At 44.0% G+C, this 24,983-nt stretch overlaps 1 protein-coding gene across 2 annotated transcripts in view; it reads right to left on the bottom strand.

Annotated features, from left to right (window-relative positions):
• Window positions 1–24,983, bottom strand: part of FRMD4A (FERM domain containing 4A) — a 287,750-nt gene that overhangs the window by 202,866 nt on the left and 59,901 nt on the right. Inside the window, exon 1 of one of the 2 annotated variants that reach the window (XM_074827963.1) lies at window positions 19,172–19,328. The exons of the other annotated variant lie outside the window; for it this stretch is intronic. Coding sequence (XP_074684064.1) covers window positions 19,172–19,237 — 66 coding nt within the window. The 5' untranslated portion in view covers window positions 19,238–19,328. Of the gene's footprint in view, window positions 1–19,171; window positions 19,329–24,983 lie in introns of those variants that run through there. 2 annotated transcript variants of the gene reach the window in all.

Below are 24,983 nucleotides of genomic sequence, written 5' to 3'. Positions count from 1 at the left end.
GCTGATGGTGGAGGTATGATCTGGGCATGGTACTAGCTACCTGAGGAAGCCTTTTGAACAGGCTTATTAGCTGGAATACCAAAAGGGACCATGAACTACAGGAGCCTTTCCACCACCTCCAAAGCTTTATAACTGGATTCATGTGATCCCCCACTTCCCTTCACCCGAATCCAAAACACTTGGTGCATTTCTGGCTCCCAGCCTCTGTCCCCTGGCTTGCCCTTGCCCTGTCCCCTGACCTACCCTTGCTGTCCCAGGGTCTGGCCAAAACAAAGGCAACGAATGCCAAACTGTAATGAAAAAAGCTTTTCATTTTCTGATCAAAATAAGAATCTGAAGCACTGGAAATTTCACAGCAGAACTTCTGCTCATGAGGTCTCCAGGCCTTGAGAACTTCCAATAATTCAATTAAGCTTCAACTGTTTGAAAGCCAATTTGAGCAGTATCCTGTCTCTGAACTCTTCAGAGTTCACCAGTCACTATCCATTAGCCTCTGCCATGCTCTAACCTCTCGCACTGTTAACCTGTATGCATTTTGGGGGGATAAAGTCTGGCACAGTTCCTGATCCATTTCACAGGAAAGTCTGTTTTGATTTGTTACACCTTTTAGAAGTGTCACAAAATATTACAACTTCCTGACACCCAAGAGGGGGTGCCAAGTATTTATCTGTCTAGGTAGAGTTCAAATTAAACCAATTCCTCCAAAATACTTGTGAACAGGTCAGAAAAGATAAATCTCAGATGAAGCAGATAAAATTGATGTTTTGGCAGTCACAGGTGATTATATCAGATCATTATACAGGTGACAATTTTGCTACTTAAGCTTATCCTCTCTTTTGTCTTTTTTTAGGATAGAATTGTTTGTCTGTAGGGCTGGTGAATAATTCATTACAAATAAAGTGTGTTGCAAAATGCTGCTTTTTTTTTTCAGTCCTCTAAGTTTGTATATTGGTTTCATCACCTTGCAACTTGAGTGACTTCCAGAAAAAAGCTAAGACCACAGGAGTTCCTTGCGTCAAGGTCTCTCTTCTCTCTTGTTCAACTTCTGCACTCAAATATCTACTGTTCTTTTGTTATCCACAGCATCTGAGTAACTCTGCTGTCACCTTAGCAGTCTATCAGATTGGTAGTGATGCTGTCAAGGTAAGAGGCCCATCCAAAAAATGTCACTGAAGATGCTAAGCAAAGGTCTGCAGGACCTGCATGCCAGAGTAAGAGTTTGCAAGTATATGGCATGAACTGGAAAGATCAACTTCCCTTGAAGCACTCACTTAGTCGTGGTGTCAGAGCAAGTGCTTGCAGCATCACTCACAGGGGCTTGCATGAGAGGGTTTAACAAATGAGGACCACTCCACCATGAATACCACAAGATCTGCCTTGTTCCACCCTGTTAGATGCTATACTACAACCCTTGGTGTGAGAGGTTTCTGACCACTTTGCTCTTGAATCCATGCCGGAAAAATTATTAACAATAAGTCAGACACTGAATTATGCTTTGTGTAGTAGAAAAAGAAAATCAATAACTCAGAGTAGTAAAAGTGCTTGTAGATTTCTACAGCAGCAAGACATACCCGAACTCTTTTGCCGAGTTTGCTTGAAGGCAACCTCCTCTCTTGCCAAAAGCAAAGGTCACCATAAGCTGCAGAATAGCGTGGGAAAACCTGCCTCAGACTTGGCCTGCACAGCAGAAAGACTGATTTTTTTTTTCATCCCTGGGTTCTCTCTTCTCAAGAGAAATTTATTTATAGGAGGAATGACGTTTCCTGCCGCATTCTTAACGTGCTTGCAGCCTGGGATAAGAACATGGGAGCTTTGTCTTCTGCCATCTGTTTTCTATGGCAATAAATATCCATTTACGGATTTATCTCTGCCTGGTGTGTTTTAAAGTCATGATATGAATGAGTGTTCATGGATATCCATTCAGAGAGGAGGTGTCATAGGTAAATACCAGTCTCAGCTCTGCACCGGTGTAGATTTACACTAGTGTAATGGACAGTGGAGTTCTTGCTTGCAGCTCTGACTGCATTTTTAATCTTAGTTTATCTTCTTCAGAGGCACAAGAAATAAAAAAGCAATCTGGACTAAAATCCTGCTGAGCTGCAAACAGTCACTGACACAATTGGGCATAGGGCCTTTAATTTACCATAGCTGAGAGCTGGGACCTAAAGCTGGGGTGCAAACTGCAAGACCTAATTTAAAATGGCTTTTCCAGTCATATCTCTCCCAGCTTGAGTTGTTTCTTACAGCACTTCATTTAGTCTGGAGATGGCCTTCCTTTTTACACAGCATCTGTAGTACCATCCTTTGAGTCTTGAAGGCATAAGAGAGGGCAGACTTGTTCTTTTTTAATACAAGAAAGCTGCATGTTTTCTCTAGGCTTTCTAACTCAAAAAAACAATGCCTTGTGTTTGTGGTGAGAAACATTCCTGTGGCTGGAAAATAGCCAGTGAGGTCTTGAGAGGAGGAGTAAATATGTGTTCTTCTTTACCAGTGCCTTGCAACAACAGAAAGAGATCTCTGAATGGTGCGAGGCATTTGTTAGACATTAGTAGGACTCTATTCATCTTCCTCTCACACACATCCGCAGCACATGGATATAATAAAGATAGCTCGCAGGCATAAACTGTCTCACATTAATGATGCAAAGGGAGAAAGGACTACATATTTAACGTGCATATTTACTGGTGGGGGAAGGAGACCCAGAGAAGTAAGATCTGGTGGGGAGAGCTCTGTGTTGTGAAATACTATGTTAGGGAAGAGATACATGTCTCCTGGTTTGGGGGGAGGTCTTCTTCTGACCAAGGTGTCCCTGTATACGCTGGCTAAAGGAGAGCTGGCTGGGGTTTACGGAGTTATTAATTCAGGCAAACATGAGTGTTCAGGGGACCACCTCTGCAACCCCTGCAGAGTATTCTGATTGCCTCTGCAGTGATCCCAAAGGCAGACAGAGGTGCCAGCCAGGATGGAGATGTCTCATAGACCTCAGAATTGACTTAGATGAACCCAACTCATGTCTCAGTCCTGACACTGGCTGCTGGTGTGCCCCATGGCACAAAACTTACTTCTGTTTGGTGGTGTCTGTGCCATACCTATTAATATTTAGCTCTGCTTTTTTTTTTTATTTGGACTTGTAAAAGCCTTTGTAAAGCCATCTCTTCTGCTGGGTGCATGCCATGCATTGCACAGATCTCTCACATCTCAGGCTTTACATGTGAAACTTGCTCTTTAGGGACCATATTTCAGGCTCTTTCACTGCTACAGAGGGATTTTGTGAACTCTGAGCTTAGAAACACAGCTTCTGTGTGGCTTCAGGACCCCAAGTGCAGGGGATCCGCCTGTCACATCTAGCTGGTGGGGCGCTCCAGGGAGAGAGACCATGATGCGTGCTTCAACTAGGTTGACATAACCTTATGGGCTAGGTGCCCAATGGGGCAGCTTCATGATCAGGCAGAGAGACTAACGACAGAGATTTAGGACAAAAAAAAGCCAGTGGCAAAAACCATCCTACCAAATCTTCTGCCAAACCTTATAGCAAGGCTCCAGCATTTGCCTTATAAGAAGCCTAAACCACCCCAACCTTAGGTCAAGAAGTGGGAAGGAGAGAAATAAACTGTGGATGTGAGTGAAAATAAAACAACACAAACCCCCTGACAGTGGCTGGTCACTTGGGCTGTGCGTGGAGCTGTTAAGTGAGTACACGCTGTCAAGTCCCCTGAAGCACTGGTCATCCTTATGCATCTATTTTTTCCTCCTATATAAATACTGGCTTTCTCCAACACCTTCTTCTGCCGGTATTTCCGTGCTCTCCCTTGCTTTCCACCATGCGGTCACCTCCTGGAAACACTTTGTGAGAGTACTGCTGTTTTATACACCTCTCCATTACATGGACTAATGCACACAGCAAAACAAAGACTCGGGCAGCTGTTGCTCAGGTAGGTCAGTATGGATAGTGCTTTTCCAAAGGGAATGTGTGCGTGCATGGAGGAGAGTGGTCTCCCATTTTCCACACTGTTATATGACTTGTCTCTAGGCTCATTGATCTCAGGTATGGTCTTCATGAAAGCATGAGCCCTTCCAGATGGGTAGGGACCCACTGTAGCCATCAGCAGTGTCAGATGGTGGCCCTCCAGCAGCTGAGAGCTTGTTCTGGTCAAAAAATCATCTGCCACCCTGCGGGAAGCCACCTTTGAAGGAGACACCAGGCTCTCTGCCTTCCTACATTTCCAAGAGCAGCTGCAAAGCCACGAGATGCCAACCCACCTCCTGTGATCTGGGTCAACAACAGCAGTGCCTCTCCAGAGATGGGAAACCTGACTGATGCTACAGTGGTGCTGGGCACTGTGCAGGGGACAGAAATAAAACCCATCCTCAAGGCAGATTAAGGCGGTAGGCAGGATTGCCTGCCCTGGGCCCCTCTCAGAACCAACATCTTGAACCATAAAGCCCAAATTTACCAGGAGGGACATTTCTGAACATGCTCCAAAGCAACAAACAACAATCAAACAATAGCAGACCAAAGCTGTGTGAATAATTGATTATCTTTGGTTTGCTTGACGGACTGGAAAGGCAAAGAAAATATGTTTCAGGTTGACACAAAGTAATTCTGCTTTCCCTTCTCCCGAATGGAGAAGGAAGAAAAACAAATGAAAGAAAAGCTTTGTGTTTAACTGAAACAGTTTTTGACCTGCATTTAATTTTTGAGATTTTTTTTCATATACCTTTAAAAAAAAAAAGGCATTCATCCAAATGAAATTACACTCTCTTTGAAAGAAAAATTGGAAAAAATATTTGGTTTGAAATGTCCAAGACCAGATTTTTTTTTGAGTGACACGTGCAACAGACTCAAAGTAAACTCACAGGTGGCTTCAGCTGACACAGAACTGCTTTTAAGCAAAACAGGTGCCTTGAGCAAAGGTTTTCCTCAGTTCTGCATGGAGCAACTCTGAGCTGCTTTGGGTTTGTAGAGCTTCTACACGTGCCATCAGCCATGGATCAGTGGGTGCAGCAGCCCTCACCCACCCCTGGGGCACCCTGCCCAAACCCACTGCGGCTGGGAGCATGCAGACGGTGCCCATTCCCTTGAGTTTAGCACCATTTCAGGGGATATCAGCAGTGACAAGCAGAGGGTGTTCAAGGTGTTCCCCTCCCCTGGGGGGCCATGCCAACCCTACTGGCTTCTGCAGAGGCAGGTCACCAGGCAAAGGCAGCCCAAAGCACCTGGTGTGCGTTTGGTGTGCGCTCAGTGTGTGCTCCGCAGGTTTGCATCACCCTCTGAGCTGAGACTCGTGTCCCAGCCACCATCTCTTTGCCAGCCTCTCAATCCTTCAAAGCGATGGGACTTCCCTCAGTCCCCTGCATACTTTCAGGAAATTAATGACAGAATTACAGCTTCCTTGGGACCCCCTGCTATACCTGCTGCAACAAGAAAGCAACAGCATCGCCTTGGCTAGCCAGGGACTGTCAGCCCCACAGTGCCACATTGGCTGGCACTGACCAGAGCAGTGTATCGTGCACTGTACAGCCCATATTGCACTGTGCAGCCACTGCTATACATCTCAGCTGGGACAGACACTAGTGGGCATCTGCATCTATGCTCAGATATACAGAGCCCTTCCACATCACCCCAAGCTTTCCGCTGGCATTCATTATTTGACATTATTCTTATTTACTCTCCACTGCTACAGCTCAGTGCTGCTGTATGCCATCACACTGTCTCAACCACTACTGATTATCAGAAATGATCCTTTTCAGAAATTATTACCTACAAGTATTATCAGAGAACCTTTAACTAGCTTTAATTGCTGCATGTAATCTTGTTCCTGCTGGCACCAATTTCTACCCTAAGTTATCACACATCCTCTGACTAGTATTAATTCCCATTCATCACTACACATGTCCCACCAATAGTAATTTCCACACACCATGGCATACACCAATAGTAATTTCTACACACCATGACATAATCTCTATTAGCTCTGACTACTAATGGGGCAGACAACTACTATCAAATGGTACCCTCCTCATCCTCTGGGCATGCATTCAGGACAAAGAAATCATGGCTTACCCTTTCCACACTGCGTCTCCTCAGTGATCCATATGGTATTTTGAATAAAAGTCTTCGGGTCCTACCCGGAGTCACAGCTGTCTGTACTACCATAGTGCAGAGCTAACTCGTGTGTGTGCGCGTGTGTGTGAGAGAGAGTTCACAGCACACACAGGCTTCCTTTGAAATAACTTACAGTCTCATCTAGATTTCCCAACTATCAAATAGCTGAGTGGGTTTTCACATCAGACCATATGAGTCAAGATGTGGCTTGTTTGAAAGAAGGAGGGGGGAAAAGGAAAAAAAAAAAAGGAAAACCCAAGCCTTGTAACCTTAACAACATGCTTCAAGCAGCGTATCTTTAGCTTCCTTCTGTTTCTGGGTGTAGTTTGCTCAGCAGGATTGATATGCCACAGAGGTGGAAGAATTAAGCTTCTGGGGAGAATGTTCCAAAAATGTCAAGCTTGCTTCTTGTTGCTACAGATGGTAACCAGGTCAGTTGTCTAATCAAAGCTCTATCAGAGTTATTATACATTTTGCCATGTGACTACAGACCCCTCTGGTTTGCTGTACAGTAGATCACATGTTCACCTTAAAAAGAATATCTAGTGTATCACCATCTGGTGCAGAGATTAATGTTAAATCCTATGTTCAGATATTGCTGTCTCCTAGATGTTGGAAAGCACATACCCAGAGCACAGGGCTCAAATGGATCCTCTGGGCTGCTCCGCTGAGCACAAGCACTCACCGATTCAGACTACGTGGTCTGTTTGGCACAGTGCAGTGCATACATAAGTGCAAAGAACAGGCATTGCCACTCACACTCACATCTGTACAGATATGTATCAGTGAAAGCCTGCTCAGTGTTGTCTACAGCTTCTATGTGTACTTATAAAAATTATTATATTAGAGTCTATAATTATGAAGTGTAGTCTTCACAAAGTCCATCTCAACGTCTACTTTTTTTTTCTCTTATAAAACCACCTCAGAGCCTAGTAGACAATGATATTTTCTTTCTTTGGAAGAAAAGTTTGAAACTATATTTGCACTTTAAATTGTACACAAGTGTTTTGGACATGAGAAAAATGCTTTCCCTTCCCACAGACTTTCTGCAGCACCAGGAGTTGTTCCAAAGCAGCCGGGTATGATTCTGTGCTTTTGTAAAAATGTGTTTTGGATGTTGTGTTCATTTCCATGTCCAGTTACAGGTACGGGTCCAGATGTAGTTTCAAGTTAATGTGTGCAAAGTGGGAGCTTCTCGATCCACAAACTCCTTAGTGGTATTCTGAATTTGCTTAGTAAAACGGAAAAGATGTTGGCCCCCACTCTTTTCCTTGGAGCAGTCTAGCTGGGAGAGCAAAATCTGCTGAGCTGTGGAGCCAATACCTTCCTCCATGTATTGTTCTCATTTTAATGCAAAACTAAAAATACTTTGTTTTGATCAAAGTCCAAAAGCCAGAATGAAGGTGTTAAGGACATGCCATTAAAGCAACTGTTTAAAATAAAGAAGAGAAACTCTGTATCTGCTCAGCATATGCACATGCATTAAAACCAGTCAAAGAAAAAAACCAGCAGCTTGATGTGGGAAACTCTGAATATTAAAACAATCGGCCTTTGTTCATAATTAGTTCCATATGTCTTTTGCCAAAGAGAGTGAGAGAGACAGGAAAAGATGGAAATATCTTAAGCATGACTGACTTATATAGGTTTTTTAAGTGGGATAGGTGTAGAGTTAGGGTCTTTGCTTCTTGCAGCGTTTTTTTAATGATTGTTAATGCCCCCCTGCTATCTCACATTTTGCCTCCCTGTTTTTTTAAGCACGAGGTGGTTGGCATTTCCCAGCTGCCCACGGGGAACCCTTGCCTGCATCAGCAGAGCCACTGGGGATCTACCGGCTGGAGAAAAGAGGGCAAAGGTGGCTTCAGTCTGCCACACTGGGAGCTTTGCTTGAATAAAAACTGAGTCATGTCTGACTCAGGACCTCGGGGGTGAGTGCTTCATATGAGAGGAGAGTAGCAAAGATCTCCCTGCTCACCCAATCTGAAGCCCAGGGAAGTGGGCTCCTGCTCACGTCAGCCCCCTTTCCCAGATGCTCTCATATTCCTGCAAGCAAGGTCTCCTGCAGGTCCAACTCATAGAAAAAACAGCCTTGTAGATAGAACTTTATCCACTAGAGGGGACGAAGAGCCGTAACACACATCTCCACCCGTGTCTATAAGCAACCAAGCTCCAGGACCAGAGACACAGTCTAGTGGTACCAGCATGAAGCACCACATAGACTGATTTTCTCCCTAGGGGAAAGGGGACCTTTCCTTCAGTCATTTCCACAAACCATAAGTTCTTTGCGTAGGTTTTTAGGTCTTGCAAATGAAATGCAAATCTGCATATTGCTCAAGGCAGCTGAATAATAGTACAAATACTTTTCTTCGCAGGAAGCCTCTTGTGCATGTCAAGTGTAGAAGAAATTAATCCATTTGCATGGTATTGAAGCCAGTTTCAGCAAGGTCCCTGCATATCCTGATGGGCCTGGCTCCTTCCTCAGGCACAACTCTACAGGTATCCTTCACAGAAAACACATAAAACTGGAGACCTGAACCCTCTATGACACTTTCTTCTGTCTCATTCCTCATTTCCAATGTGGTATGAACTCGGAGACAGGAAGCCAAACCATAATCATCAGGACTGTGGAAACCATCTGGAAGGATGAGATGTCGGCTTTTTATTTTTAGAGTTGTTCAAGTTACATTGGTAGGCAAGGGTATAGAAGAGTCTATTAGGATTAGTTTGATAGATTACCTGTAGGATAGGTGATGTGAAATATGCCCTCATGAGGGTATTTCTAGCTGTTTCCAGAGAAGGAATTTAGCTTTTTGTGACAGACATAAGCACGTCCAAGGGCACTTCAGCCCATCAAATTCTGAATTGCCCTCTGGAGAGCTCCCTCTCTTGTGTAGTTGACTGCAGATGCAGATTAAGATGGCCAGACTCATCACCAAGGTTTCATTCAACTTCATTGTCTGCAGAGACAATCTCTGACTGAACAGCACAGTAGGAAATAAAAGCCAAACTATAGTAAGGGAACGTCCTGGCCTTGCCACCACAGACCCTCAAAAGAGACACGCTGTATTTACTAACTGCTGAAAGATGAAACTCTTTAAAGCAGTGAATGCTTTTCAGTACTAACTGCAGGCTGCCAGGAACAGTGGTTTGCGGTAACAATGCATCAGAGGAAAGCACATTCCAATAGATTGCTATATAGACTAGATTTTTTTTTTGTCTTTAATGAAAAGGAGAGAGAAATCATTTACTGATGCAAAGCTTGCCTTATATTTGCAATGGAGTAGTCAAGTTTCAAGTCAGTGTATGCCCAGCGGAGATCAGTGGATGGAAACCAGTGGCAGCAGTGGCACAAACTGAAATTCAGTATGTGGTATCTATCAGATCTATCAATAAGACACTGTTTTGTAAAATTGAAAAGTTACTCAGTACAGGAAAACCCACTTAAGTTCTGTACTCCATGAAGACATGAGTATGGCAACAGAATAAGAGGACAACAAGGATAATTTGCAGCTCCTGACAGTATTTTCCACCCTGCATAATATCTATTGTCTCTATCAGTAGCAAAGCCAACTTCTTCCCTGGAGTCCTGACAGGGAAATCACTTGTATTTGAGCTCTTTAGCAGCTCCTACTAATCTTGGTGGAATTTCTTACTTTGCACTGTAAGAAATCCTCCCTAGCTGATTTGTTAGGGCACAGCAAAGCAATAGGAAGACAAGGAGAACAGGGCGATGTTTTGGGGTTGCAGTCCCTACAGTGACTTAGCTTATGTTTTATTGCACCCAGAATCAGACTGTAAAGAAAACTGCCTCGCTGGGAGTGAAAGATAAGCACGGGTTGTTGTTTCAAATCCAGCTTACCTTAAAGTTAAACCCCCCCAATTTTCCAGTCTTATGTGGTGTTTTACAGAGAAATGTTACGATCACCCTAGCCTGGGGAGGGATGTGGGAAAACACACTGGGTGGAGCTCGGTTCCTGTACGAGCCTTTTCCATCAGAACTGGCAATAACCCAGCAGCTTGCTAGAGTGAGAGAGGCAGTTGTGGTCCTCAGCCACAGAAAGCCCAGGGGCTGCCTCTGTGTGTGTCAAGGCTGTGTCACGTCTGGGGATCATGCAGACCATCGCATCCCTGTCTCCTCTGGGCAAGCAGTACATGTGAGTGCCTTTGCTGGGTGCAGTAATCCAGGCTGAATATGAAGGTCAGCCCCACACTTAAACAAGATTCTTGCTTTGTTTTACTGTTTTGGTGCTCTGGGTTATGCAGTGATCAGCACAGTGTTGGACTGCATGTGCAGCATGTCCATGACTTGTACCGACAGAGTTGACTGGGAATTTAGACTCCTGTGATAACTTTGCGTTCTGCTACAGCACAATTGTTTAACAATCTGCAGTTCATAAGTAGGTCTGACTAGCATAAACCTAAATTTTAGGTATCATTCACCACCTAGTAAAGTAGGCAGCTGAAGCAGGTCTGGTGTCTCAAACCTTGCAAGTGCCTATTTCTCTTCAATGATGACAAAAGGAGTGCAGAAGACAAGCTCACATAAAGGCAACCAAAGTTAGGAGAGGTAAATGCCACTCCAGATGTCTCCTACAACTGAGGTAGGGTGTTGTTACAGCTTGGCAGACACAGGAGAGCTGAAGCAGTAAAATATAAACTGATAGGAATTACAGGGAGAGACTTCAAGGCCAAAGATCCAGAGTGTCAGACAAACTTTCACATTTCTTAATCTGTCCATATAAATCCACAAAGAACATAATCAAATTGGGTTTGTATTTTGCTAGTGTTAGCAGTTCCTCTTTCAGCTTTGTGCAGTTTGCTCCTCTCTCAGAGAAAAGTCATCATTATTCCATGCCTGCGAGATTTCAACTACGAAACAAAATTTGCCTGAGAGGCTGTTTACCAGGTCTGGCAAGGCTTAATAAAGCCCTCCTAACATCTCTCAGGGGTCTTCTACTTCCCTTCTTTCTTTAGGGACATGCTGGCCTCTCTGCTATCCATGTGGCTTTCTCTTGGGGCAACATAATTCTCTCTCCTTCACTCACATAGACACATGTGCTTTCCCACAATATATTAAAATTAATCAAAGCAGTGTAACAAGGATGAAGTTTTAAAAGAGAGAAAATTACACAGAACAAAGAAGCATTTATCTTCACAGTGTTTGACATAGTCCATATGTCACATATCCTGTTTAAGGCTTAAATCTAGCTCAAGGCTGAGTACCTTCCATGCTGTGCTAAGTGAACCCCTAGTTCTTTAGGAATTTAAGCAAATCAGCAGTGCTAAGCCCTACACAGGAATAGCCTGCTCACATTTTAAGGCTTGATACTGAGATGTACCAAATATTTGCACATTCCTTGCAGTCACCGGGATTTGCAAAGATTTTATATCAGATCCCTGACAGAAATATTGCACAGTCATACTCCGAGTGCACTACTACTATTGTATGCATCACATCCAGCCTCTGCTACACATCCGCGATGTGGGAATGTGGCGTTGTTGCCAAATATCTCCTCTTTTGTTTATATAAGCCCTGGAAGTCAGAGGTGGCCTCTGCAATCCCTTCGTGATGTTTACAGGGGCGTGTCTCCAGGGCAATGGGGTCAGACAAGTTCCCTCCCTAATTAATTACTGTCTCTCTGAGTTATGTGGGAAAAGAGCCGACTTACCGGCACACTAAAACACAAGGGAAATGTCCTTCCATCTAGCAGAGGCTCCACTCACTATCTGCTGCTGTTCTTCTGGCCAGGGTTTTCCAGGAGCCTGTCTGCTTGGACCATGCATGGGACGGAGGGTGGGGAGGAGAACTGGAGGTAGGATGGAGGCTGCTCCTGGAGAGCCTGCTTGGTGACAGTAGGGGAAAAGGAAGGGTGCAGGTTGCTCTGTCCTCTTTCCTGAAGACATCTTCTGGGGATGTCTACATCTGTGCCATGACATTCACTATATGCTGTGCCAAGAACTTGATGGCTTGGTGGACACACCAGCTGATGGGTCGAAGCGCTTGGCTAGGTGTAGGCTCAGCAGGTGACATCCTGGGTTTCATACTCTGCTCTGCCAACCATTCCCCATGGCATCCAAGGCTGAGGTACAAAAAGCAACAGATGAGCAGCCATGTGGATATTTCTGCTGGAATACTGGTGAATGAGAAAATTTAGGAACATCTAACATTACATTCTGGGTTAACCTACAGCAATGTGAATCAGATATGAACTTCTCTGAGTCCAGAAGTGCTTGGTTCTGAGTTTCTGATTATAAAATAAGCTTGATAACTTGCCACTCTTGGTCTGTCTCTCCAGCTATCAGAAGTTTTGCTGTGTCCCTTGACAGCTGTATTTAATTATCTTGACTTTGCTAACATCCTTGTTGGCATTTGCACTTTCAGCTCTTCATTCTCACCATCTTCTTTTTGTGCGTTGTTCAGCATGGGTGAGCAAGCCTAGACTGCTCCACAAAGCTCTTCTGTTCCACAAAGGCTTTCTGAGGGTCAACAGCGTGACCTGACTCTCATGGGAGAGAGGTTAGGAGTTATCTGCGGTTGACGGCACTGTGCACAGGGCTGCAGCATAACACTATGGCTTTTCTTCTGCTCCAGGACTCTTCATGGCAGCCGTGCCTCGTAACTCGGGTGCCTGGGCTGGGTTTAAAAAATGACTCAACAAATTCATGAAAGAACACCTACTGTGGGCTACTAACTTGGAAGACACTGCTTCTGGGTCATGAAACCCCTGAGTGCAAACAGCTAGTGGTTGGAAGATAACTGTGGGGACTGTGGCTATGTACTTGCCCTGTTCTTATATTTGTCTGTAGGCACCTGATGTCAGCTGCTGTCTGAGACATGATGCTGGACTAGATCATTCATTGGAAAGGCCTGATATGATCATTTTTATGTTCTCATTTTTGGAAGTGTCTAAACAAAACCTAGTGAACAGCTACCTAATTGGATCTCTTCAATGGCACAATCATGCTGAGCAACCTCAACTTTTAGTGCAGGTCAAGGGGTCTGATTCTGCTCCTACCCACTACACCGAGAAAACACAGGCCAACTCCAGTGGTGGAGGATGAGGCTTTAAATCTCCTGCAAACCGGATGCTGAGGGTAAACCAGAAGATGCAGCTGCTGCCGCCAGACAGCAACTCATTAGGAGCTGCTTCAGAGAACCGATTTCTCTGATAAACACATGGAAATACCCATTATATTGCAGAGGGTGAGGTTAGCACCTACACTTTTGCATTATGCATGATTTGTGACTGCTCCAAGTACGAACTTGCTGCTTGCTCTTCGATTAGCAAGTCCTGGCAGCCTGGCAAAGCTACACAATTTATTGCCACTATAGAGGTTAATGGATCACTTTACATGTTGATAATGTCTTATTATTGCAATGGTTATTAAGAAAAATGTAACACAGACACCAGGAGTCGATAGTAACTGCAAGAACGTTTGTTTGATTACAGCAGGGATGGAGACTGCTGTGTGTAGGGCTTACTGTGGAAATGGCGGTTGAAGCAAGTTCATCACAACCATCTTTCTGCACCCCTCCTTTCTCCAGATTGTCCTCAGTACCAGCTATGAGAATGGCTACTATTTACCAGTGTTGATGGCATGAGAAAATAGGATGGTTAATGTTGTAATTGCCTCAAGAATGGACAAATATAACACATATCTATGCTAGAGCATGCTAGGACTAGATCCAAAGGCACACTTCATCTGTGGCATTGGAGATCTGAGCCCCAAACATTGATGATTGGATTATTCTGCGATTGTGGTCACTCCACCATTATACTCTGTAGGGAAAAAAATGATCAAACTGGGATTATGAAAGTTGGATCTCTACTCCTTTTTAAGTGGGAAGATGGAGGAGGGTGCTGCTCAAATGGCTTGATGTCCCTGTGTCTCAGTTTTCCTATCTGTAAAATGATGATGAGAAGAGCTGGCACTTACCACTGCTGCTTTTGTTGTTATTTCTCTATTGTTAATAAAGAGCCAGGTCACTTAAATGCCCTCCTCTTGTCAGCTTGATTTTAAGAGCTGGAATATGTGGGCATTGGTAACCACCACTCCAGATCCTTACCAGGACGTGGTGGCCTTGTCCACATCATGGTGCCATCCCTGTTGCCAAGGTACACCAGGGAGCCCTGCCTCCTTTGGCACCTCTGACCAAGGGACCTGACCTTCATTTTGGACTCATTCTTTCTCCTTCAAATATCCAGTTTTAGGTCTGGCTGGATACAGGACCTTGACTCAGCCCTTAATTCCTGTTCATCACTAGCTGGCAGAAGAATGATCCAGAATACTTGCAGCATCCCAGGTAATTTCCTCTGACTGTTATGCTATTAGAAAGAGAGGTTAAGTTTCATGTCCTTGCTATTTTTGGTGTTAACTCTGCCAGAACTTGACACCATGGGGAGGGAGAAGAGCAGCTGTTTCTCAGGGTGATGGAGGAGGCTAGAGCATAGCAAATCTGGATTGCTACATCCACCCAGGGCAAAACAACCACAGCCCCTCCCCGTTCCAGGAAGCCCTCATGAATGTCACTTTCATCAGATAGTCTCCTATACATATACACACACAAATATTTTTATATATATACACACACATATATGCATATATATTTATCTGTGGAGTGCAGTGGGAGGAAGGCTGAGGAACCAGCTGTGGAGATAGATGTCTGCAGGAATGTAGATGGAGTTGTGGAGTGTACTGTGGATTTGACAGGCTTGATTGTGTTCGGATGGTGTCTAAGATCCCATGAACCACTGGAGATAAAATGTCTGTTGTTTCCCAGGTGGTATTTAGAATCGGACAGGGATACAGTGTTCATGGTTTAAAGACTTCATCTAAGTCTCTCTTTCTCTCCTGGGACATCCACTACAGCTCCGTCACGCCTGCCTTCAGAAATCAGTCTCCTTTTAAAGGCCAGCCGATGTTTGACTACTTCAGGCTCACTTTTCCACCAGGATTATTATCCCTTTGCCTGTTTGCTTGAGAGTCTGTTTTTTCCAGGTCTAAGCCACATCCATAATGCAAGGAAAAGCATCCCTCAGGGACAGGCTTCACAGCCCACCTCATTCCCAAGCCCTCCCAGACATCCCATGCAAAGTGCCCCAGGCATACTTGGCATGGTGTATCATGGAGGTTTGCTCTAGCTGTGCCTAGGGCAAGGCTTGGAAGTCAGCAAGGTTAGTCCTGAGGTGTACCTCAAAGGTCACCTTTTACAGCCTGCACAAGAATAATTAGGGTGTCCAGAGGCAAGGAGGGTTTGGCTCAAGGATGCCTTTTGCAGCCAGTGAAGCAAGGATTCAGAGCCTGTATTTCTTACCCAGACTTCCTTTTCCCCTTAGCACACCCAAGGGACCTGCCGAGCTTGTCCCTGCACCACCGCCCTACCTTGGCCCCTGCCTCTCTGTCCGTGTTTCTCCAGGCAGCCAAGTCCCAGCTCATCAAGCAGCTCGGTGGCAGCCTGCCGGTGATGACAGCTAATTATGAAATGTCATGTCAGAGACTTCCCTTTTATCTTGCTTTGCAGAGCCCAGCAAAGCTCTCCAACGCCCTTTGGTAATAGGGGAAAGGAAATTTCAGTGCAGCAACAGCTGCTTCTCTGATAGCAGGATGACAACGTGGTGAGTACACCATGTCCTGGAAGGAAGTGGCAGCTCATGCCATGTGGATGCAAATCTATAGTCTCCGCCAAAAAAAAAAAGAAAAAAAATGTTTTAAAAACTGTTCCGGTGTAATATTAGCTTTCCAGAGGAAGTGTTAAACATATCTGCTGCCAAGTCTTGCCATCCTCACTGTGAAACTCTGCTGAACTCACTCCAGGTGAGTTCCTGCAGGACAACTTAGCTAAAAACCTTGTCCAGAGAAAAACTGGCCCAATCTTAATAGTCTTTCTTCAGTCTATATTTCTGCAGAAGCCAAATACATTGAGATGGGTTAGTCTGAGTTGAGCTAGGGCTCAGTTTTCTTTAGAAACTGATGCTTACTTCTCATTTGCTGTCTACTATAACCTTTCTACACTGGGACAAAATGGGCTTGCTAGCTGGGTACAAGCTGTTAAAGTGGGCTTTGTCAGGGTCCACTGATCTGGGAATGGGTTACTGTCCTTATGGTCCAGCGAGCATTAAAACTAGGTTTCTTCAAAGGAAAAAAAAGACAAGTCAAGGCTCCATAGACCACAGTTTCCCAATTTTGCAAGTAATCGCCTGGTTTGGAGCAGTGGAGGGCACCGAAGAATTGGAAGAGGAGCATTACAGTGACAGATGGCTTCACACTTTCAGCAATAAACCTGACACAGATGAAGATACATGGCACGGAGCAGACTTCGAGATCATTCCCAGGAGGGTCCTGTTACCTGGCAGTCCATCTGCCTGAAGCCCATTCAGCCCCCTGGTCTGGCCCTGTGCTCCTCACCTAAGTACTAGTCTTGCTGGTAACAGCAAAACACTTGTTTATGGATTAATGACCTTGGACAAACCTGGCTGCTAGAATCATCTATAACAGTCAGAGCTTTATGTTTTGCCCTTCCTTCATATTGAGTTTCATATTTACTTTTCTGTATTCAGTAGTAGAAATAATTTTTAACATTGTTCAATGGACAGGTGGTTTAAGATCAAACATAGCTGCAAGGCAAGGTGATGTATGAGTAAAGCCTGAAGATTGTGCCTGATAGTGTCAGACAAAATGATTCTGCGTTTGGAATATTTGGTCTAGATTATCTGAAATTCTTCCTGCCAGAATTCCTAGGTAGCTTTTAGAAGAGCCCAGCTAGCTGAAAACTTGGCTGCGCATCAGGGAAAGTTTATTTGCTTGATTTGCATAAAGGCTAGATTAGATTCATAGTGCTGATAGTCAAAGTGAGAAGCCTGGACGTGCTACCCCTGAGTCTTACAGCCCCAGGCTCTGCAGGGGGACAAGGGGGGCGAAGCAGTGACACTGCTGCAGTGTGCCCCTGCACAATGCTGCACAGACACACCCGCTCTTCCAGAGCCAGCTGGGGCTCCAGCATGGCACGGCATGGCACCGCATAGACATGTCCCTGCATCACAATTTCAGCTGTAACTGCACTGTCCCAGCTGGGGACATTTCCCTGTGTTTCTGGAATTACACATTTGAGGGACCAGTTCCAAACACAACCTGATAAGAGCTCCATTGGTTTCACGAACTGAGGCCTTCTGCACCTCTGGAGAATTTGGCCTGTAGTTTATCTGGTCTACTGTCACCATCGTTGCAAAAAAAACCCAAAACAAACACAAAAACCCATGAGGAAAGACACTTGGATGGAAGCAAGGCGTGGACATAAGAAGAGACAAAACCTAGATACAGCTCCAAAACAGTGCTCACGATGGGACATGAAGAGCCAAGAAGAAATTATTCCCTATGACCTGTCTTAGAGGGCTGGGTGGTTCCAGCAGGGCAGGAGTCTTTTCATGCCCTTCAAACACAATCAGACACATGTAGCATTGTTCAGCCTCAATCAGTTCAGTCAGTCCTGGCTGTCTAGATATTGGCAGTCTTTGAGATACTGCTTGGAGCAACCCTGCAAGAAAATGCCTTTAAGCACCCACTGTTCATTGGCACCTGCCCCATTGAGGGTCTCAGTCTCCCAGGTGTCAAATGCCCAGCTCAATGAAGTGACGCTGAGCTACAAATAGACCAAGAGGGATCACGGTGCCAAGTTTATTCTATAGCAACTGCAAATAGTCCAAAGAAAGCACCAGCCACTTCCCACACAGAGTAACTGTCACAGTGTGCTGTGGTCATGAGATGCAGATGCTGCATCTTTGCTTGTCATGGGGATTTAAACCCTATGGGATTTCCTCTGGGATGCATGGTCCTCAGAGCTGGGGAAAGGAGTTGAACCCAGAGTGGTGAATAATCATTAGGTTGATTCAAATCTTACAGCCCAGAGAGTATTTCAGCATTTCATACCCTACATAGAGGCTTGCCTCTAAGTATTTTCCTCTACCTCCTATTTCAGTAACTTGTGGGAAAGGGGACAGGGCAGTCCCCAAAGTGCTGAGGGGAGACGCCAGCCCAGAGAGACCTGAATCCATTTCACAGAACAGATGGACACCTTAGTAACTGGACCACAGGCTAGAAAGTTGGCAAACTCTCCTGTTTTTCACTTTTGTGGTTGATGCCTAAGATTCCTCATTAGTAGACCCTGAAATTTGAAGCATTTCATTTAAGAGATGCCAAAAAACTCTTCTGAAAATTCAGAATGTCTCTTGCCATCTTATTTCTTACAGCCTGAATTCAGAGAGTACAGATCACCTTGGCATGACTTTTTTTTTGGAAGAAGATAAATGATCTGGCAATCCCTCAGCATTGTTTTTCCCCCACCCACTAAAATCTTCCAAAACATGACCATCTCTGACCTTTGGGCAAAAACTACCAAGTTGTGTTGGAAAAAGCAGAAATCTGTTTTGAAATGTTTTGATATTTTTAAGAAACTTTTAAAAAGAGATGATACAGATTCTTATCTCAGATGTGCAGAAGCAAATCATACATTGCTTCACTGAGCTTTGATCATTTCAAGGGAGCAAATTCCAGATTAAGACTGGTTTAAAATGTTTGATATACCCAGGAGGAATAAACTTGATTTTCTTGAAAACTTGACTACATTTGCTTGTTCCTTCATCTCTTACAAAACTAATCCAAAAGTCAAAGTGGTAAAGGAGTGTAATCTAATAGCTGTCAAAATCCTAAAGCCAAGGACACTCCATGCTAAGCAATACACAGTTTAAATGCTCTGTCAATGCACTTCTTTCACAGAGATATTCCTCAAACAGACCAAATCTCTCCTACTTCTCACATACTTCATCAAAATTGTAGATGATAGCCAATACCAATGCAGAACCTGCCTTGGAGTCACACTGTTCTAGTTTTGCATGTTACCGCTTAGCTATATCCTTAGCTATACCACAACACATTGGTAGTGCTGGACACCCAGTTTATCAGGAAATGTAAACGAATTAAGTCAGTGCAACACTTGGGTACACCATTAAATTTGTATGCTGTCTTTTGGATTATTAGCATCTCACTTTAAATAGGAAATTGTAGCATACTTACGAACACATCCATTAGTAGGTGCTCCAGTGTCACTTCAATATCCTCTAATTTAGCTGCTAAAGTCATTGTGAAGTCAAACGTTAGCTCCAGACAGAGAAGAGCGTTCAGGAGTCCCAATCCAAACCGTCTGTGGCCAAAGCTAGTTCTCAAACTGTAGCAAATGAGTTTCTCACAGATAAAGAAAATCCGAGAAATCAAAATTTAACATCTGATTCCAGATGATGCTTGGACTCTGTGCTGGCTGTCAGTCCTGCTTGTGGGACTGAGGATTATTCCATGTGTGCAAGATGGGAGCAGAAGCTGCAATGTGCGTTCTGCTTTCCTTTCAGAGCTTCCCAGTCAGAAACATGGAGTTATATCTGGGAAACCACAACAGAGGGAGGGAGAGACACACACAGAGGGAGAGAGAGGGGCGGAATGGAATAAACTGCCTTTGACTATGACTGATATTTATAGGACTACTTGTTTTTGACTCCAGTCCATTTCTCTGTTCATTTCTGACCTTTCACAAATGGCTCAGCACACTGGAGCGTATTGTAGAACAGGGGCAGCAGGTCCCACAGAAGTTGGCTGTGACCAGTGCTGGGCCAATTCACACAAGCACACAATCAATAGCTCTTTGTCAGAGCATACCAAGCTCTGCGCTGTAGCTAGCGACAGAGGAGAGCACAGACGTGTAAAAAACAAGGAAACAAAAGTTGTTTGGATACTAATTTTTTCCTAAGAGTATTAATAGATTCCCTTACCCACTCCCCAAGGCATTGGACTACAGTGGTGACTGCTGAGGTTATGTACAAAGGGGAATAACCTCAAATAATCCTACAGAGTTTGACTCTGCAAACACCCTGGCACCCCCTCTGAAATGTCCTCCCACTGCTCAATGCCTTCAGCTCTGCAGCATCCCCATCCAGGGTGCTAAGCATTCTTAGGGCTAGACCCTTCCTTTTACTGTATTTATGGAAAGTTTAACACGTGATCCTAAGTACCTGCTGTTCCTCCACACATCTGCTCCTACTTAAGTCAATGCAGAAAAGGTGACATTTTTGCTTGCTTAGCACTTTTTGTCTGTCTCTCACAGCACCACATGTAGTGGTAAGGTACTGATGGAGCTGATCCAACCAAAGCTAAACCCAATGGGGATCCTTCAAGGGTTTTGGTTAATGCTAGCTGGGAATCGAATAGAAAGGAAACCGAGGCACAAAAAGGAGAAATACTGAAAGTCTTGGAATGGCCAGGAGTCGTGCCCAAGCCTCCTGCATCCCAGACAGTGCCAAGTTCACTAAACTGCCTTCCATAATGTCCACATCCACGGCCAAACTTATTTTTATTTGTTTGATATGTACCATACAGTTTGAAATCTCAGAGTGAAATCTTGCATGTGATGTATTCCAGACACTGTAAAAAAACCACAAGGCTGCCCTAAAGGATTCAGAAACTGAAGACCAATATTATTTATAAAGGTGTGAGATGGATAGAGTTGATGGAGCTTAGAGGGACCTCTAGTCATAAATTCCAACTAAATGTCCTCAGAGTTATAGCTGAAATGACATTTTCAGACATCTAGCATCAGCATCTGAACAGAAGCTGCCTCTGATGGCTGAGTTTTACTAGACAACAACATGATAGACCATTTGGGACATGATATGATGGATAGTTTCAATAGCAAAGGAGGGCATGTAATTCATTTTCCAGATGGACCAACTCTCATTCACACAAGGCCTTGCATCAGATAATAGATTAGCTGCTCCAGAAACAAACCCAGCATGGGAAGCTTGTCTAGTGCAGAGAAAGCATGTTCATCATCCACGTGCTGCCCTTTCATTAAAGCTTTGACAAAGCGTCTATCTTAACCAGTATGAGTGGAGGAGTGTTTTAATGAACATGGATTGAAACACAAAGGAATATATTTGGAGGGTATCACATTGAAGGTGGTCAAAACTCAGGAAACCATAATGCAGTAGGCTGATGAGTGAGCTAGCATGCACCGCTCACTTCTGCATGGGGCACGTGGATTTCACCGCAGACAGGATTTCACACTCTCTGCTCTCTAGGAGGCATTTGCAGAAGAAGACCTGACTGCTGGTAAGCCTTCATCTCCTCTGGCTTGCATGGAAATCCAGAGATCCCAGGAAGCTATGGTTTCTACAAGAGCAGCCTGAGTACAAGTATGCATGACTGTCCTTTTGCAAGTCCCTGTCTCTGGTCCACAGCAAGCCGTGGCCAGGCTGTGTCAGTACGAGCTAACAGAGGTCCACCAGGACTGAATCATGCATTTGTCCGCCTCTAACTGATTCTACTGTCCTACCAGTCTGACCACAACAAGAACTTTACTGGAACCGAACATGTGATCACTTCTCCCCTCCCCACCCCATTTATTGCACAAAGGCTATGTGTTAAATACTGAAATATGAAATTAAAGATCCTTTTCTGTAGGATCCCTCTGTGCAATAGTGCAGGGCAACCACGTCACTTGTGCCCCTTGACTGTCCCTGTAGCTGCATTGTATTGGCCAGAGAGATAAACAACAGGAGACATCTTCCAGGGCCAGAATGCAGTGTCCACATGACAGACTCTTTGACTCCAATACAGGCTCATTTTTGTCTTCACAAAGATGAATTTCAAGATTATTTCAAAACCAATGAAGAAAATAGTGTCAGGCACAAGAAAATGGCTTAAGGGAACACATAATGGTTTCCCTGATTCCCACTCAAAAAACACCTGGCACCAAAAACCACTGACGACGGCAAGAAGGATGAACCAGTTCATGGATTCTTACCCAGGCTCAGCTTTACATGGCTTGGACTTTCATTATCACAACAATAAATAGCAGAGATGAGATATACCAGCACTTAGACTCTTGCAGTTGCAATGTTCAGCTTAGCAATTCTCCTACTGATCAATATTAACTGTCCTTGGAGATGGTCAGAAGTTTGGGGGAAATACTGTTGATGTAAAAAGTTGCTCTGCTGAAGTAAGTACTGTGGAATTTTCCTGATTCCTAGACTGCAGGGTATTTTGCATGCAAGGGTATCTCTCTTTCAATTTTTCCTTGAAATTGCACTAAAAATTTCAGACTCAAAGCAAAGCACAAAGGGAAAAGTTCTAAAATATAGAAAATGTGCAGAAGATGAGAAAAAAAAATCTTCTTGTTCTAGTGATAAGTGAAGCAGTTGGTGTGGCTGTGTTAAAAAAATACTGAAGGTAAAAAAAAGAGGTCACCAGTGTGCAGAAAGTTATTTCACTCAACCCCTTGCAAAAAGTGGATGGCAGAAATCACAGTCACAAAATCCGATCTAAGCAGAAGAACTTCTTCAAACACATCAAAGCTTGGGGACCTCTTAGTCTATCCCATTGGTTCTCTTCTAACTCTCACTTCAACATTGCTTACCCCAAATGACCTCTTTTATGGAAATAGCCTCTCAAATATGATAAACAAGAAACAGAATTTCACTGAGTTCCCCAGGGATTATTCCCAAACCCTCTGTGCATACGTGCGTGTGCATTATAGGCACACACAAAAATGAAATCACATGTGATAATAAGAAGCTCTAACTTGGTTGATTCTTTAATGCAGTAAGTCCAAACACTTCCTTTATTAAATCATTATTTCCATCTTTTCTAATTCCTGAGAATTTATTGTTTTGGCCTTTGCAAGCATGAGACCTCTTCTATTTAAAGCTGAGCATCCATCTGACAACACACCAGGGTATTTGTGCAGAACAGGATGTTCTTCTACACCCACATTTTCCCCTCACTTCCTTCCTAGTTTTTTTCTACCATTTAGGAATAAGATATCAGAAGAGAGGTGAAAAGTGAAGACTGTTGGAACATTTCTGCCAAAACGAGATTTCAGCAAAATATGCCATTTTTAAAAAACTGAAATGTTATGTGGGGACACACTGGGTCCCAGAATTGGTTTCTTAGGGGATTTTTAGGGGTGAAGGTGGTCAGTGATGGTAGGTAAGTGTCACCCTGCAAGGGCTGGTTTACAAAGACGGGGTGTAAAAACAGAGAGCAAAGTTTAGTGAGTAAAGCCAAAAGCTGACAAGAAAGGGTTAAAGAGCAGATCTGAGCCTAATTAGTCCCAGGATGCTATGTTTGGGCCAGCCCAGTTTGCAAAGATGAGAGCTGAGGTGTGTGTGGGGAAGAACAGGCAGATTATTCTTGTATGAGGCAAAAAGCATGCCTGGATCATGGACCCCACCAGAAAAGGGACTCTGGCTCACCTCCACAGGTTTAGCCAAAGGGTCAAATGCTCAGTAATTGTGGCTTATGAACACGTATGACAAATATGGGTGAAGGCCCATTTGGGGCAGTGCCACAAGCATGGGATGGGATGGCAACTCAGCTGTGGAAAGCTGGGCCATGTTTTTACCCAACTAGTAGGGAACTTTTATGAACTTTTCTGCTTTAAATAATCAAAGTGAGGATTTGAAGATGAGTCTTTTTGATCTCTTGCACAGCTTTTTCTATGCTTTCTCCTCTTGATAGCAATAATAGATCTGCTGCAACAAAGCATGAAGTTGTTCTCTTTGGGGAAGGTGAAGAGGGAGGTCCCATCCTCTTGGTAAACTTGGATGATAGGGAACCATCAGCTTCCAAAACCCTCCTTCCACCTCCAGTTTTCCTTCCCACACAAAAACCTGGACATAGGAACCCATCAACCTGACACCTCCAGGTTGGATTGCAGTATTTCACTGAATCTGGAGCTAAGTGTGAAGTCTAACAGGCTCCAGCTGGCCCAGGGCACAGCCATCTGCCTTCACCTTGCTTCATGATGCTGTAAGTCAATCCCATCCTGCAGTAGCTTTCAATGTCAGCTGAAGGCCTTGGTGATAATTTCCCAATGAATGCATTAATGTAACGCTGCATCAAAGGCTGAGCATCAGTTTATGGCCCAACCTCAAAGCTACTCTCCAGGATGAACGCAACAACTTCATCTTATGAAGGCATCTAGCTATGACACAGTATCTCCAGAGAGGGAGTCCTGCAAATCTGTAGTCCCTGCAATCAAGGTGACAAGGAAATGGCCTTTTGGTTTTCTCCAGAGATCTGGGTGAGGACACATGCTGCTCTGCCTATTCATAGACAGTCTGAGAAAGGGGGTGAGCAGTGAGGGAATACAGTTTTCACATGACACCATGGTATTCAGGTTAGTGAGAACAAGGGCCTGCAGAAAGATATGATGAGACTAAGTGAATGAGCAATAAAACAGCAAATTAAATTTAATGTAGCCAAATGTGAAGTAATGTTCATGGCAGGAAAAATGTTCTGAACTTCACGTATAAAATTATGGGCTCTGGGCTCACTCAGGAGTAAGATATTTGGATTATAACTGTTCTATGAAATATCAGTTCATTGCTCAGTAGTGGTGGAATAAGCAAATAAAATATTAACAATTACCAAGGGGCAAGCAAAAGAGAATATTAATATGCCACTGAAACAAACCTGGGTTCATTTATATCTTGGATATTATCTTCTGATCCCCTTATCTCCAGAAAAGATACAGAGGTGTTGGACAGGGTTCAAGGGAAGGCAATAAAGATGATTAAATGTAAAAAAATGGCTCCTATAAAGAAATGACTAAGGAGGAAAAGTGGACTCTTTGGTCTGGTGAAAAAAAAGAAAAGATGCCTGAAGGAGAAATTAAGGACATCTACAGAATGATGGTGAGGGGGTGAAAAGGGATTGACTTTTTCGCCCAGTACAAGAATAAGAGTGCATCAACAGAAGCTTGACAGGAACCATGCTCAGAACAAATTAAAGGAAGCGATTCAAACACAGCTGATAGCTGATCTGTGGCACTCCTTGC

The sequence above is a fragment of the Strix aluco genome, chromosome 5, assembly GCF_031877795.1.
Source record: "Strix aluco isolate bStrAlu1 chromosome 5, bStrAlu1.hap1, whole genome shotgun sequence".
In the NCBI taxonomy this organism is placed as follows: domain Eukaryota; kingdom Metazoa; phylum Chordata; class Aves; order Strigiformes; family Strigidae; genus Strix; species Strix aluco.
The sequence above is the reverse complement of the archived record's forward strand: the minus strand, read 5'-3'. Positions and strand labels throughout refer to the sequence as shown.